The sequence below is a fragment of the Sciurus carolinensis genome, chromosome 3, assembly GCF_902686445.1.
Source record: "Sciurus carolinensis chromosome 3, mSciCar1.2, whole genome shotgun sequence".
Classification (NCBI taxonomy): domain Eukaryota; kingdom Metazoa; phylum Chordata; class Mammalia; order Rodentia; family Sciuridae; genus Sciurus; species Sciurus carolinensis.
The window spans coordinates 138,474,164-138,489,563 of record NC_062215.1 but is presented as its reverse complement, the minus strand read 5'-3'; the positions used below and the strand labels follow the sequence as shown (position 1 = coordinate 138,489,563).

Here is a 15,400-nt window from a genome sequence, read left to right as displayed (position 1 = left end):
TCTTAAATATCCAAGTTCAGAACTTAAGTGCTTACATACTGCACTATATGTCCTCTTAACAACTATTTCAGTATTCCTCAGAAAAGGTAGCTGTCAGCTTTGAGAGGTTTTGTTGGAATTTCCAGCATGCCCAACAATCTACCGTCTTGGAAAAAGAAAAAAAAAAGCTATTCCTATTCCTTCTGCCTTCTTCCCTTCACTCCCTAAATAGCTGATATATTATATATATCATCAAGTCTTTAAATGCCCTAAATAACTCTTTACCTTATAATATTCAACACTGGCATCTGATTCTGCAATATGTATTTCAAAATTGTTCAATCTTGGTCCACAAGAGTGCTCTACGGCAATAAATGGCATGTATGAGCAAGAAAAAAAATCCTTTCATCTCAAGTAGACAGCTTCTTTTTGTTAAATGCTGCTTGGCTTGGGGGAAATCACATCATAATGGCTGGGAGGAGAGAGAACTGACAATCAAAGTACTGGGAACTAGAATTGTTATGTTTTGTTTTTCTCATTTCTGCCACTGATGTGTTGCTCACTGAACAAAATATAATTAACCCTTTAGCACTGGCTGTGACAAACCTTTTCTACTGACAAACCAAAGTTTACATTTCAAATTACTTCAATGTACTTCTCTAATGCAGGGATGAAAAATGCTTCTGAAAGATCAGCCTGGTGAACATCAGTAAGACTGCTCTTCCTAAGTAAAGGACTCCACTGGGCAAGCAGTAAGGAGTCTGTATCAATTAAGGTAATATGAGCTGTTGTAACAGATAAGCTCAGAATCATAGTGATTTCACACAATAGATATGTTCTTGCTCATGAATGAGGTCCAACCAGTAGGAGACAGGAGGAGTACCAGCTCTGTTCCATACACTCATTCAGGGATCCAGGCTGCAAAGACTCTCCACTCTTCAATGCCTGGTTACCCTAGGTTTCAATATCCAAAGGAGGGAGGAGAGGTGAGGTGAGCAGAGCAGATGGGTTAGGTTTAGAAGTGATAGACATCATTTTTGCTATCTCACTGGTTAGAACCAGTTTATCTGGTCAAACCTAACTGCAAGGGAAATTGTGAAATAAAATTTAGCTGTATGTGCACAGAGAAAGCCAAACAGCCAGTGAATTCTGGCACAGAGCCTGGCTTGCTATTATCCCTCTTAGACTTTCCAAAAATAGCAAAGGACCTGACAGAGTAATGTACCTAGCAGAGGTGGCATCGAACTTTGGTGTGTCTCTTGAAAGAGATTTTATATAAGACATGCAACAATTATTATTAAAGGCCAAAATTTCCATTTCTACCAATGCACAACTGCAAGAATCTCCTTCGTGTCTCTACTTAGCATTATCTGTTGATACTGCTGATGTCTATACTATGTGCCAGATACCCTGGTAGGTTCCAAGAATATGACATAGCTATGAAATATCTCCAGTCACCACAGAGCTTATAGTGCAGGAGGTGAAAAGGGTCAGGATTTACCTGAAGAAGCAGACTTAGCTCCTTGTGGAGAAGAGACCTACACAGCATCCAGCACAAAGCCTGACATCTAATGACAGTTGAACAAAAGGACAATGAACTGAGGCAGTGGTCTACATGCTGGCATATAAGAAAGAAAGCATTTATGGAGAAAAGGTATTCTAGATAAGGTTGGGCAGAACTTCCAAGTCCCATATTGAGTAAAAGTAGAAAATAAACAAATCTTTTCTATAAACTTTAGTTTGCAGGTTTAAAAAAAAAAAAAAGCAAGTTTCTAGAAAAGTCAATACCTGACGCAGCAATGTTTTTGGAGCTCTCATGAATTTTACATTATGCCTTTGGCACATTTCAAACAGGTGTCAGGAGACTATCACCCAAAACTGAGTGTTTAATGTCAAGACTTGGCAGCACTGTATACAACATGCTCATGCTTTCCACTTGAAGCCACACATGGGAGTTGATTTTATATCAAAGCCAGTAAAAAAATATCCCTTCCCCAAAGATAACTTTAAGAACAATGTGCATAAGTGGTCATGATTCCCCTATGCTTTGGTTACCAGGTCTCAGTTTCTAATTTATAGCCAGACTTTCACGCATAATTGCAGACTCACCTCTTAGAATAGAGTCTTTTCAATTATATTTCCCCTGGTACTTACGTTTGTTTGTTTGTAATTTGCCTTTTTGTTATTGTTTATTATTTGACATCTACTGGGCTCTATGTGTCATCCTGTGCTAAATACATTGCATGGATTAGTTTGTTTAGTACTCACATCAACCTCTTCTACTGTTCAAGAGTCTTAAACTTAGAAAAATTAAGCAGCTTGCCCAAAGACACAGAACTTACAGCCAGAGCAGCTGGAATTCAAACCCAGATGGTCTAATTCAAGCCTAGGAACTTTATGGTTTCCAGGTTATTGTGTATTTTGGTAAACTGCCTCAACAAACCTATAGAATGAGGTGGGAGTGTAAGTATGTAAGTGATTAACATACACCAATGTTTTTACAGATGTGCCACAGATGGAAAGATGTTATTCTAGAAAGTCTATGATATTGAAAATCTAGGATTTAAATTTAGTTTTCAAAATCTCTTCAGATATTTATAAATTTTGGGGTAGAACTTCATGTGCTATTCAGGATTAAAAACTGGAAGATACCAACTACAGTATTAGATACAGAAGACAATAAAATCAGTCACAAGCACTTCTAATGTATTTTTGTATAAGCATAACTCTTAGGAGAAATAAAAAGGTGTAAGACATGGACTTTATATTTAAGGGGATAAATGAAGAAAAATAAAACTAGTATTTGCAAAATAACTTGAGAGCTATTAAGTGCTAACCTATGCAACACAGTCCATAAATATGAGAATAATTCAGGAAAAAGGAGAGCTCAGTGAGGCATGCAGCTGCCAGAAAAGGATGACTGAACCAGAAGACATTTCATCAAATGGATGCTAACTGGACAAAATAATTTCTATTTTGAAGATGTTTTTGCAACTGTTTTAGTTTTAGGAACTGGAAAACATGGGTGACAAAGAATAAAATTACTCTACTAACCAGGCATGGTGGTATATGCCTCTAATCCCAGTGGCCCCAGAGGCTGAGGCAGGAGGATTGCAAGTTCAAAGCCAGGCTTAGCAACTGAGCAGGGCCCTCAGTAACTTAGCAAGATGCTGTCTCACAAGAAAAATAAAAAGGGGCTGAGGATGTGGTTAAGCACTGCTGCATTCGCTCCCCAGTACCAATAATAATAATAATAATAATAATAATTTCAAAGACTGATTAAAAATTAATTTTTTTTCCTTCCCCCACCCCTCCCACCCCTCTTTTCCCTCTATACAGTCCTTCCTTCCTCCATTCTTGCCACCCTCCTTAACCCTAACCCTAAACCTAACCCTAACCCTAACACTAACCCCTCCCACTCCCCATTATATGTCATCATCCGCTTAACAGTGAGATAATTTGTCCTTTGGTTTTTTGAGATTGGCTTATCTCACTTAGCATGATATTCTCCAATTTCATCCATTTGCCTGCAAATGCTATAATTTTATCATTCTTTATGGCTGAGCAATATTCCATTGTGTGTGTGTGTGTGTGTGTGTGTGTGTATATATGCGCCACAGTTTCTTTATCCATTCATCAATTGAAAGACATCTAGGTTGGTTCCACAATCTGGCTATTGTGAATTAAGCAGCTATGGACATTGATGTGACTGTATCTCTGTAGTATGCTGATTTTAAGTCCTTTGGGTATAGGCCAAGGAGTGGGATAGCTGGGTCAAATGGTGGTTCCATTCCAAGCTTTCTGAGGAATCTCCATACTGCTTTCCAGAGTGGCTGCACTAATTTGCAACCCCACCAGCAATGTATGAGTGTACCTTTTTCCCACATTCTTGCCAACACCTATTGTTGCTTGTGTTCTTGATAATCGCCATTCTAATTGGGGTGAGATGGAATCTTAGGGTAGTTTTGATTTGTATTTCTCTTATTACTAGAGATGTTGAACATTTTTTCATATATCTGTTGTTTGCTTGTACATCTTCTTCTGTGAAGTGTCTGTTCATTTCCTTAGCCCATTTGTTGATTGGATTATTTGTATTCTTGGTGTAGAGTTTTCTGAGTTCTTTATAGATTCTGGAAATTAGCGCTTTATCTCAAGTATGGTTGGCAAAGATATTCTCCCACTCTGTAGGCTCTCTCTTCACATTACTGATAGTTTCCTTTGCTGAGAGAAAGCTTTTTAGTTTGAATCTATCCCAGTTGTTGATTCTTGCTTTTATTTCTTGTGCTATGGGAGTCCTGTTAAGGAAGTCTGAGCCTAAGCCAACAAGTTGAAGATTTGGACCTACTTTTTCTTCTATAAGATTCAGGGTCTCTGGTCTGATTCCGAGGTCCTTGATCCATTTTGAGTTGAGTTTTATGCAGGGTGAGAGATAGGGGTTTAATTTCATTCTGTTGCATATGGTTTTCCAGTTTTCCCAGCACCATTTGTTGAAGAGGCTATCTTTTCTCCATTGCATATTTTTGGCCCCTTTGTCTAGTATGAGAAAATTGTATTTATTAGGGTTTGTGTCCATGTCCTCTATCTGTACCATTGATCTACCTGTCTATTTTGGTACCAATACCATGCCGTTTTTGTTACTATTGCTTTGTAGTAGAGTTGAAGATCTGGTATTGCAATACCCCCTGCTTCGCTCTGTCTACTGAGGATTGCTTTAGCTATTCTGGGTTTTTTATTCTTCCAGATGAATTTCATAATTGCTTGCTCTATTTCTGTAAAGTACGTCATTGGATTTTAATTGGAATTGCATTGAATCTGTATAGCACTTTTGTTCGTATGGCCATTTTGAAAATATTAATTCTGCCTATCCAAGAACATGGGAGATCTTTCCATCTTCTAAGGTTTTCTTGAATTTCTTTCTTTAGTGTTCTGTAGTTCTCATTGAAGAGGTCTTTCACCTCTTTTGTGAGATTGATTCCCAAGTATTTTATTTTTTTTTCGATGCTATTGTGAATGGGGTAGTTTTCCTAACTTCTCTTTCTGAAGATTCATCACTTATGTATAAAAATACACTGGATTTATGAGCATTGATCTTGTAACCTGCTACTTTACTGAATTCACTTATGAGTTCTAAAAGTTTTCTGGTGGAATTTCCAGGTTCCTCTAAATATATAATCATGTCATCAGCGAACAGGGATAGTTTGAGTTCTTCTTTTCCTATTCGTATCCCTTTAATTTCTTTGGTTTGTCTAATTGCTCTGGCTAGAGTTTCAAGGACAATGTTGAATAGAAGTGGTGAAAGAGGGTATCCCTGCCTTGCTACAGTTTTTAGGGGGAATGCTTTCAGTTTTTCACCATTTAGAATGATATTGGCCATGGGCTTAGTGTAGATGGCCTTTACAATGTTAAGGAATGTTCCCACTACCCCAATTTTTTCTAGTGTTTTGAGCATGAAGGGATGCTGTATTTTATCGAATGCTTTTTCTGCATCTTTCGAAATAATCGTGTGATTCTTAACTTTAAGTCTGTTGATATGGTGAATGACATTTATTGATTTCTGGATGTTGAACCAACCTTGCATCCCTGGGATAAAACCCACTTGATTGTGGTGCACTATCTTTTTAATATATTTTTGTATGCGATTTGCTAAAATTTTGTTGAGAATTTTTGTGTCAATGTTCATTAAGGATATTGGTCTGAAATTTTCTTTCCTCGATGTGTCTCTGTCTGGTTTAGGTATCAGGGTGATTGGCTTCATAGAATGAGTTTGGGAGGGTTCCCTCCTCTTCTATTTCATGGAATACTTTGAGGAGTATTGGAATGAGCTCTTCTTTAAAGGTTTTGTAGAACTCGGCTGAGAACCCATCTGGTCCCGGACTTTTCTTTGTTGGTAGGCTTTTGATGACCTCTTCTATTTCATTGCTTGAAATTGATTTATTTAAGTTGTGTATGTCCTCCTCGTTTAGTTTAGGTAATTCATATGTCTCTAGAAACTTGTTGATGTCTTTGAGGTTTTCTGTTTTGTTGGAGTATAGATTTTCAAAATAGCTTCTAATTATGTTTTGTATTTCACTCGTGTCTGTTGTGATATTTCCTTGTTCATTCCGAATTTTAGTAATTTGAGTTTTCTCCCTCTTTCTCTTTGTTAGTGTGGCTAAGGGTTTATCAATTTTGTTTATTTTTTCAAAGAACCAACTATTTATTTTGTTAATTTTTCCGATTGTTTCTTTTGTTTCAATTTCGTTGATTTCGGCTCTGATTTTAACTATTTCCTGTCTTCTACTACTTTTGGTGTTGGTCTGCTCTTCTTTTTCTAGGGCTTAGAGCTGTAGTGTTAAGTCGTTTATTTGTTGATTTCTACTTCTTTTGTTGAATGCGCCCCATGAAATAAATCTTCCTCTAAGTACTGCTTTCATAGTGTCCCAGAGATTTTGATATGATGTGTCTTTGTTTTTGTTTACTTCTAAGAATTTTTTTATTTCCCTCCTGATGTCTTCTGTTATCCATTCATCATATAATAGCGTATTATTTAATCTCCAGGTATTGGAGAAGTTTCTGTTTTTTATTCTGTCATTTATTTCTATTTTCAATCCATTATGATCTGATAGAATATAAGGTAGTATTTCTATCTTCTTGTATTTGCTAACAGTAGCTTTGTGGCATAAAATATGGTCTATTTTAGAGAGGGACCCATGTGCTGCTGAGAAGAAAGTGTATTCATTCTTTGTTGGATGGTATATTCTATATATGTCAGTTAATTCTAAATTGTTGATTGTGTTATTGAGATCTATGGTTTTTTTATTCAATTTTTGTCTGGAAAATCTATCCAGTAGTGAGAGAGATGTGTTAAAATCGCCTAGTATTATTGTGTTGTGGTCTATTTGATTTCTGGAATTGAGAAGGATTTGTTTGATGTACATGGATGAGCCAATGTTCAGGGCATAGATATTTATGATTGTTATGTCTTGCTGATTTATGCTTCCCTTAAGCAGTATGAAATGTCCTTCTTTATCCCTTCTGACTAGTTTTGGCTTGAAGTCCACATTATCTGAAATGAGGATGGATACTCCAGCTTTTTTGCTGTGTCTGTGTGCATGGTATGTTTTTTCCCATCCTTTCACCTTTAGTCTGTGGGTATCTCTTTCTATGAGATGAGTCTCTTGCAGGCAGCATATTTTGGATTTTTCTTTTTAATCCAATCTGTCAGTCTATGTCTTTTGATCGATGAGTTCAGGTCATTAACTTTCAGGGTTATTATTGAGATATGATTTGTATTCCCAGTCAATTGACTCATTTTTGTTTTTTGACATGATTTGGTTTCTCCTTTATTTGGCTATTCCTTTAGGCTGGTTCCTCCCGTTGCTGATTTGCATCGTTGTTTTTCATCTCTTCCTCATGGAAAATTTTACTGAGAATGTTCTGTAATGCTGGCTTTCTTTTTGTAAATTCCTTCAGCTTTTGTTTATCATGGAAGGATCTTATTTCGTCATCAAATCTGAAAGTAAGTTTTGCTGGGTATAATATTCTTGGTTGGAATCCGTTTTCTTTCAGGGTTTGATAAATGTTGTTCCAGGCCCTTCTAGCTTTTAGGGTCTGGATTGAAAAATCTGCTGATATTCTTATTGGTTTCCCCCTGAATGTAACTTGATTCTATTCTCTCACAGCCTTTAAAATTCTGTCTTTATTTTGTATGTTAGGTACTTTCATTATAATGTGCCTTGGTGTGGGTCTGTTGTAATTTTGTATATTTGGAGTCCTATAAGCCTCTTGTACCTGGTTTTCCATTTCATTCTTCAGATTTGGGAAATTTTCTGATATTATTTCATTGAATAGATTGTTCATTCCTTTGGTTTATATCTCTGTGCCTTCCTCAATCCCAATAATTCTTAAATTTGGCCTTTTCATGATATCCCATAATTCTTATAGATTCTGTTCATGATTTCCTACCATCTTCTCTGTTTGGTCAACTTTGGTTTCAAGGTTAAATATTTTGTCTTCAATGTCTGAGGTTCTGTCTTCCAGGTGTTCTATCGTATTGGTTATGCTTTCTATGGAGTTTTTAACTTGGTTTATTGTATCCTTCATTTCAATGATTTCTGTTTTTTTTTTTTTTTCAGTATCTCTAACTCTTTATTGAAATGATCTCTTGCTTCCCGTATTTGCTCTTTTAACTGTTGATCGGTGCAATCATTTAATGCCTGCATTTGCTCTTTCATCTCTTCCTTCAATGCCTGCATTTGCTCTTTCATCTCCTCGTTTGCTTCCCTATTTGTTTTAATTATGTACATTCTGAACTCCCTTTCTGACATTTCTCCTGCTGTGCTGTCATTGGGTTTTATTGATGTAGTATCTAGGTTTGTTTGGGACATTTTCTTCCCTTGTTTTCTCATATTGGTCAGATGTCAGTGGGACTCTGAGATGTTGCAGATTTCCTCTATTGGCTTCTAGTGTCCCTGTAGATTTCCAGTATATCACCTCCCAGCCTTCAGTAACCTGAAGTCTTGGAGGACTTGATAATGCAGTGTTTCCGAAGAAAGCTGCCCCTAGCCCGCTACTGGTTCCAGGGCTTGGAGCTAGCTCTGTGTGGAAAGGCTCTCACTGGGCGGTCTGCTCCAAGAAGCTGGCCGTGAAAGGAGCCTGCTGCTGGAGTGAGGGAGCAGGGCTGCTTGGGGAAGTCCCTGGCTGCCCTGTCCTGGTCCCTGAAGCTGCCTGCGGGCCGGAGCTCACCGCTGACTCCGGGACTTGGAGCTGGTTCTGTGCAGAAGGGCTCTCACTGGGGGGCCTGCTCCGAGAAGCTGGCCGTGTGGAAGGAGCCCGCCGCCGGAGGAAGTAGGGCCACCTGCGGAAGACTCTAGCTGTCCTGCCCTGCTCTGAGAAGCTGCCCCTGCCCAGGCCTGCCACCCGGGCCGAGCTTCACCTGATGGGGGAGACTCACCCCGTGGCTCTATTTTAGTCCGAGTCTCTCAATGCCTCCCCTTCTTGAATCCTGGGTTCTGGAGCGACAGGAGATGCAGTCACCCTCTAGTCCGCCATCTTGGATCGCTCCGTGCAAAGAGCCTGCCGCCAGAGGAAGCAGGGCTGCTTGGGGAAGTCTCTGGCTGCCCTGCCCTGGTCCCAGAGGCTGCCTGCAGGCCGGAGCTCACTGCTGGCTCCGGGACTTGTGGCTGGCTCTTTGTAGAAAGGCTCTCACTGGGCAGTCTGCTCCAAGAAGCTGGCCGTGAAAGGAGCCTGCTGCCGGAGGGAGCAGGGCTGCTTGGGGAAGTCCCTGGCTGCCCTGTCCTGGTCCCTGAAGCTGCCTGCAGGCCGGAGCTCGCCACTGGCTCTGGGACTTGGAGCTGGTTCCAAAAATTAATTCTAACATTAATACCAATGACTTTTGTGTGCCAATGATCACTTAACTTGGAGTATTTGTCTTAGGTATTCATGTAGCAAACTACTGTGTTTCAAGAGTTAAGTCAGACAGAAAATTTTCAACCTAGATAATAACAGATTGGAATCATGTCTAGAATTTCTACTATCAGATAAGGACTGTTTATTAATCCTCTTATAACTTTTCTATGTTCTTCCAGAATATAAGAGAAAGGAAAACATGGTTCTTACTTAGCTGAAGAGGCTGCTATAGAAACAAAATAAAGCTTCATAAATGTCAGCTCAGGCCCGCCTACTGGTGACATTAAAAAGCCACCTTTCATCAAAAACTAACCCAGCCCCCACTGGAAGAACATCCTACAGAGAGGAGTTGACCAGGACTTCACTTTCACCTCTCAACACTGAGGTCATTAATTCAAGTAACTAAAAGTGATCTCTTTAGTTAAGCAGCCCCTAGGCTGAAATACTCTCCTTAAATACATTTTATGACTTTTTTTTTTTTCTGCAGTGCTGGAGATTGAACCCAGGGCCTTGTGCTTGCAATTCTGCCAACTGAGCTAGATCCCCAGCCCTTTAAATACATTTTAATAGAATAATTTTGATCACGTTCATCTCTGAGTTTTGCAAAGATTTACTATAATTGATACCCACATAGGAAAGAAAGATAACAAATTTGAGCTTTATTTTTATCAAATGTTTACATTCTTGATCATAATCATAAATGTTCAAATGCTTCTTGTGCAAAAGTGAAGGTAAAAATTTCCATGAGTTTTTAAAATAAGATCTTGAGAAATAAATTAATTCTGCCACCTCTGGCAATTAGATCCAACGTTTTTAAAAAAATAAATTACAGACTCTTTATAGGCAGGAAATATGTCTTATGCCACTAGTTGCCTACTGGATAACATGTTAGCTATGAGTAGTAGCTGAATTGCTAAAAGGATGAGGCTACAAGATAACACTGGCTACTGAATGTGAAAAAGATCAGAGAAAGAAATGACCTCACATTTCCAAACGGTATCCAACGGTCTTACCCCAAATAGATACCTGCAAAGACTCTTCCCTATGGGACTAGAGAGGAGAAAATTTGCTTTGCAGAATGTTGACAGGATGATCAAGAACTTCAAGAAATCCAGGAAAACAAGGGATTTTCTACCATGGGTTTCATGGTAGAAAAGAGGAAGGGATGGGTAGCTGGTGACATGGAACACAGTACAGCTGTTGTCTCCTCCACTTCAGCTGCACATCAGGCAGTATTAGCTTTCATGTTGCTTTAAGGACTTTAATGTCATTTGGACAGATTATGTAAAGGCAGCAGAATTAAGACTCAAACAGACCTTTACAGTCAGAACTGAATCCTGTGATGCAAGACTGACTCCACATGGATGATCCACTGCTTTCCATGGGGTGAGCATGGGTCAAATAAAGGAAGGAATTTTGTTTTTGTACAGCCAAATACTCAGCATTGTCTGCCAAGGAATGAAATTATCTCCTCCAGTTTTAGAAACAATGAGCTCTGTGGAAACTGGTCACAGAGTCCTCTGTTGGAGTATGAGACTACGTACTTACAGATCTTCTTTTTCACTTGCTTCAATTAGTAACTTTTTTACGGCACAGGGGAGAATAAAATGAAATATGTAAGTATAAACTGTAGTTGGCTCCAGGAAGCAAATTCATGTTCAGATTTAGAACATGGCTGGTCCCCCAAATCCTGGGACGATACACCCAGAGGTATATACAGGTATTGTAAAAACATGGCCCAGGTCAGCAGCTTGGGATGACAACTCCATCAAGCCCTAGCCATGGCATACCACCTGTGTTCTCAAGACACTGCTCTGCTTTCCACTTCTATGCTTTGGCGTATAGTGCTCTTCCCTATCCCAGAATGCCCACTCTTCTTTAGGCCACCAGGTGAATTGTTACTGGCTCTTCAATCCCCAGCTTGTATGTGATTTCTTTAGGGAATTTTTCAATAAAATCCTCATCCACCCACTCTCTGCTTCACAAAGCTAATTATTTCCTCCACCAAACTCTTTGTCTGTTACCTAGCACATTTTCTGATTCCATCTAACACACTGTGTAGTAATTACCTGTTTACACATCTGGCTTCTGGAACAGATGGTGACACCTTGGGGTCTGAGTTAATTTTTTAAATTACATTTCTAGTATCCTACATGCTTCCTGGTTCTTAGTAGCCATTTAATACATTTGATAAATTAACAGGAAAAGAGTTTTTAAGTTTGAAATGGCATTTGTTTTTCCCTTATAAAATTCTACTGTTGCTCCTTTAACCATTTCATGAATGCTCTTTTTTCTTCAGTATCTTATGCAAACTGTCCTTTTCTATCTAATTCATGTTAAATTAAAAGGAGAAAAAAAAGTACATACACAATTATTACAATATATATTTTCATAGGCACACAAATCTTTTTATAGAGTCTGCACACTGTGACATACCAATAAACAAAGCCATTGCCAGACAAGACAGAATAGGAAACAGAAGTGAGAAATACTGAGGACTGGGTTGCATATACCTTATTATGGCAAGATTCTTTTGTTTTTTTTTGTTTTTTTTTTGGTACCTGGGATTGAATTCAGGGGCACTTGACCACTGAACTATATTCCTGCCCTATTTTGTATTTTATTTAGAGACAGGGTCTCACTGAGCTGCTTAGCACCTCGTTTTTGCGGAGGCTGGCTTTGAATTTGTCATCCTCCGGTCTTGGCCTCCTGAGCCACTGGAATTATAGGTGTGCACCACTGCACCCAGCCAAGATTCTTTCCTGTAGTTCATATTTTGTACTTTGTTATTCTTCAATGATATAATACTGAGATGTGTACCTCACCTAAGACCCTGCCAGAGTTCTAGTGATTAAAAATGATAATTCCTTATTATAAGCAAGAGAAAAGCACTTTTAAAGTTTTTTTTTTCTTCTCCTTTTTTTTTTGGTACAGTACTGGGGATTATACCCAGGTCCTCATGCTTGCTAGGTAACCACTATACCACTGAGCTATATCTCCTACCTTAAAGTATATATATTTTTTAAATTTTATAATTATAATTTAAATGTAAATATAAATTATATCTCTTTTGAATTGAAGTGTTCTTTTTTTCATTGCTATGGTGTAATCTGATGAATAAGCTTACTTTTTTTTTTGGTCCAGGGGATTGAATCCAGGGGCACTTAATCACTGAGCCACATCCCCAGCCCGGCCCTTTGAATGTTTAATTTAGAGACAGGTCTCACTGAATTGCTTAGGGCCTCACTAAATTGCTGAGACTGGCTTTGTACTCAGGATCCTTCCCAGTTGCTGGAATTACAGGTGTGCACCACCACACCTGGTACATTTTATACATACTATTTAGACATATAGTTGTGAATCTTTCATCTTAAATGATAAATATCATGACAAGAAATTAATTATGTTAAAATGCATTTACAACCTTCAAGTTAGGAAAAATGATAATGGCAAAAATTAATAAAGCTAATAAAATTATATGTAATCACATGCTGTTTAGTACAAATACTGATATAGTAACCTGGGCTGTCACAGCAGACGCAACTCCAAATGATCTAGTCGTGAGCCTATATTTTAATCACAATGCCAATCAATAAATAGGACAGTCAAGGTGCTAGCAGTGTTTTTCAGGATCTAGTCAGGTTATATGAACTAACATGGTAATGAGCCTCCTAGAAATTTTTCAGAGTTGTATCTTGATGGGAAACAGTGTGGTAAAGTCAGGGGAGGAACTAAGGTCAGGATATCTGAACAAAGATTTAGAAGGTTCATGGAAAAACAATAATGTGACTATAAAGTTTTAGTTATAAGCCATGAGATATAATAAAATAATGGAAGAGATCAAATAGTTATGACAGTATTTTTTTCAATAAACACAGTTAACCTAAAAAAAAAAAGCACCTAAATTTTTGAAAAATGAATGCTTTCACATTTTAAAATCACCTTACTAACAATTATACATTGGAGTATTTTCTAGAGTTCTTCTTTCTTTGTTTAGTCACAGGGTGTGGGTCAAATCCAGATTTGTTTGGCTCAGTGTGGTGCAGCACTCAGGGTAACTGAAAAGCCAACCCTTTGACGTCATCTCTTCCTTAACAACCATTTCAAAATCATATAAAACAGCAGTTCCACCCTTCCTTTGTAAAATCAGATGCTGAAGGCCACTGGGTTTTTCTACACTCATCTCTTGGTTAAGTAGATAAATAATTCTAATTATAGCAGTTAACTTACCTTGAAGAACTTCCATGGGGAGGACAGTCCAGGCATTTTCCAGGTAGGAAATATAAATATAGCGAGCTGTATTGCAGGCCAGGCCAATGTACAGAACCCTATAAAAAGCAAAGGAAAGTAAATTAAGCCCCAATACTAAATGTAAAACCTACAAATATTACTTACTTTTTACCCTCCCCAAACTATCCATCATTGAACAGACAGAATTCCAAACCTAGGGGAAGGAAAGCAAAAGGACAATTGAGGACTGCTTCTAACATATCTGCCCTCAGCCTTTCCCAAATGCTTAATGTAAAAGCGAACATCACCCTTCTGAAAACTTAATTAGTAACAGAGACGATGCTTTTTTAAGATAGCCTGGGCACACTCCCATCTTAATGACATTACTGGCCTCCTTCCAGGTGGTTGGAGGGTGAATATGCCCAGGATTATACCACTTACTTCACAATGATGGAGAAAGAACAGTATAAAAATTAGAACATGTGAACATGAATGTGGTCTCACTTATACCAAGGACATCAAGCGGCTTCACAGGGAGACTCTGAAGGTCAGTGAAAATGATCATCTATGATGAATAATAAACTAATTGGAAATCATATGTTTCTCCTAAAAGTTCAAGTGGTACATGTTTATTATTTTAAGAAATATCCATGACATCACATGCTTACAAAACTGATATATATTAATTTCTTAACTCTCCCATCCCCATCATTATTACTACAAAATATATAAGTAAAAACAAAATAAGCAAAGGTCTAAAGCAGTGCACCCAAGCATAAAGTTACACTCTCTCTCATTCTGAACTGGGCAGGCTGGTTTGGAAGCAAATGGTTGCTGCTTCTCTGTATGAAATAGCCTGATGTGAGTTTCTCTTTCTCATTTGTTTTTCATTTTCCTAACCTTAAGGATTTTCTTGTTTTCTGATGCCAACATGACAGTCAGTGGTATTTTCCTAATCCTGCTCTGCTAAATTTCTATTTTAAAATAATTTCTATAAAAACTGTTTTTTCCCTCCTTGAATCAAACACAGGAAGTGCTGTGCTCTCAGGTGCCCAGCCAGGATTGATTTTAATTAAATATGGAACAAAAGTATGGGGAAAAGACAAAAAAAAAAAAAATGCACTGGAGTTGAGGAAGGTTAGGAAATGGATATTAGAAAGGACTTAGGAGATCTCAGTGAATTATTAAAAAGGCCTGGGTCACTTAGTTCTATGGACATTATATTTTTTATACTTGTATTGTTTGATGAAATGTTATGTTTCATAAAAATTTTATTGAACATACTTGCTATCAATCCATCTATCAAGGTCTCTCAACTAGGTGAAAAAAAAAAGCCCACAGGAAATTAAAATACAAAATATACTACAGAAACACAAAACAAGGCACAAGTACCTCTCTATGCCTCCTTTTTAAGTTCTAAACCAACTCTAAGTTGGGCTAAGTGGATGTCCTCTTTTTAGCCTAACTCAGGGATCAGCAACATTTTCTAAGGGTCGTAAAGTCTATAGTTTAGGTTTCCTGGGTCACATGGTCTTTGTTACAACCACTCAGCTCTGTGCTCATGTGAAAGCAGCACAGATAATATGTCAATGAATGAGCCTGACTATACTCCAATAAAAATCTGAATTATGAACAATGAAATTTAAAGTTCATATAACTATGTCAAAAAAACTATTATTCTACTTGTGACTTTTTTCAACCATTTCAAAACGTAGAAATGATACCTAGTTCATGGGTCACACAAAAAGAGGCAGCAGGCCAGATCTGGCCCTTAGACCATAGACCTAACCCTGGCCTCACTTGT

The 15,400-nt window shown here is 38.0% G+C and overlaps 1 protein-coding gene across 3 annotated transcripts in view; it reads right to left on the bottom strand.

Moving 5' to 3' along the window:
- Positions 1-15,400, bottom strand: part of Mfsd6 (major facilitator superfamily domain containing 6) — a 65,023-nt gene that overhangs the window by 11,720 nt on the left and 37,903 nt on the right. For all 3 annotated transcript variants that reach the window (XM_047545846.1, XM_047545844.1, XM_047545845.1), the window contains exon 3: positions 13,597-13,694. In XM_047545846.1, coding sequence (XP_047401802.1) covers positions 13,597-13,694 — 98 coding nt within the window. The remainder of the gene's footprint in view (positions 1-13,596; positions 13,695-15,400) is intronic.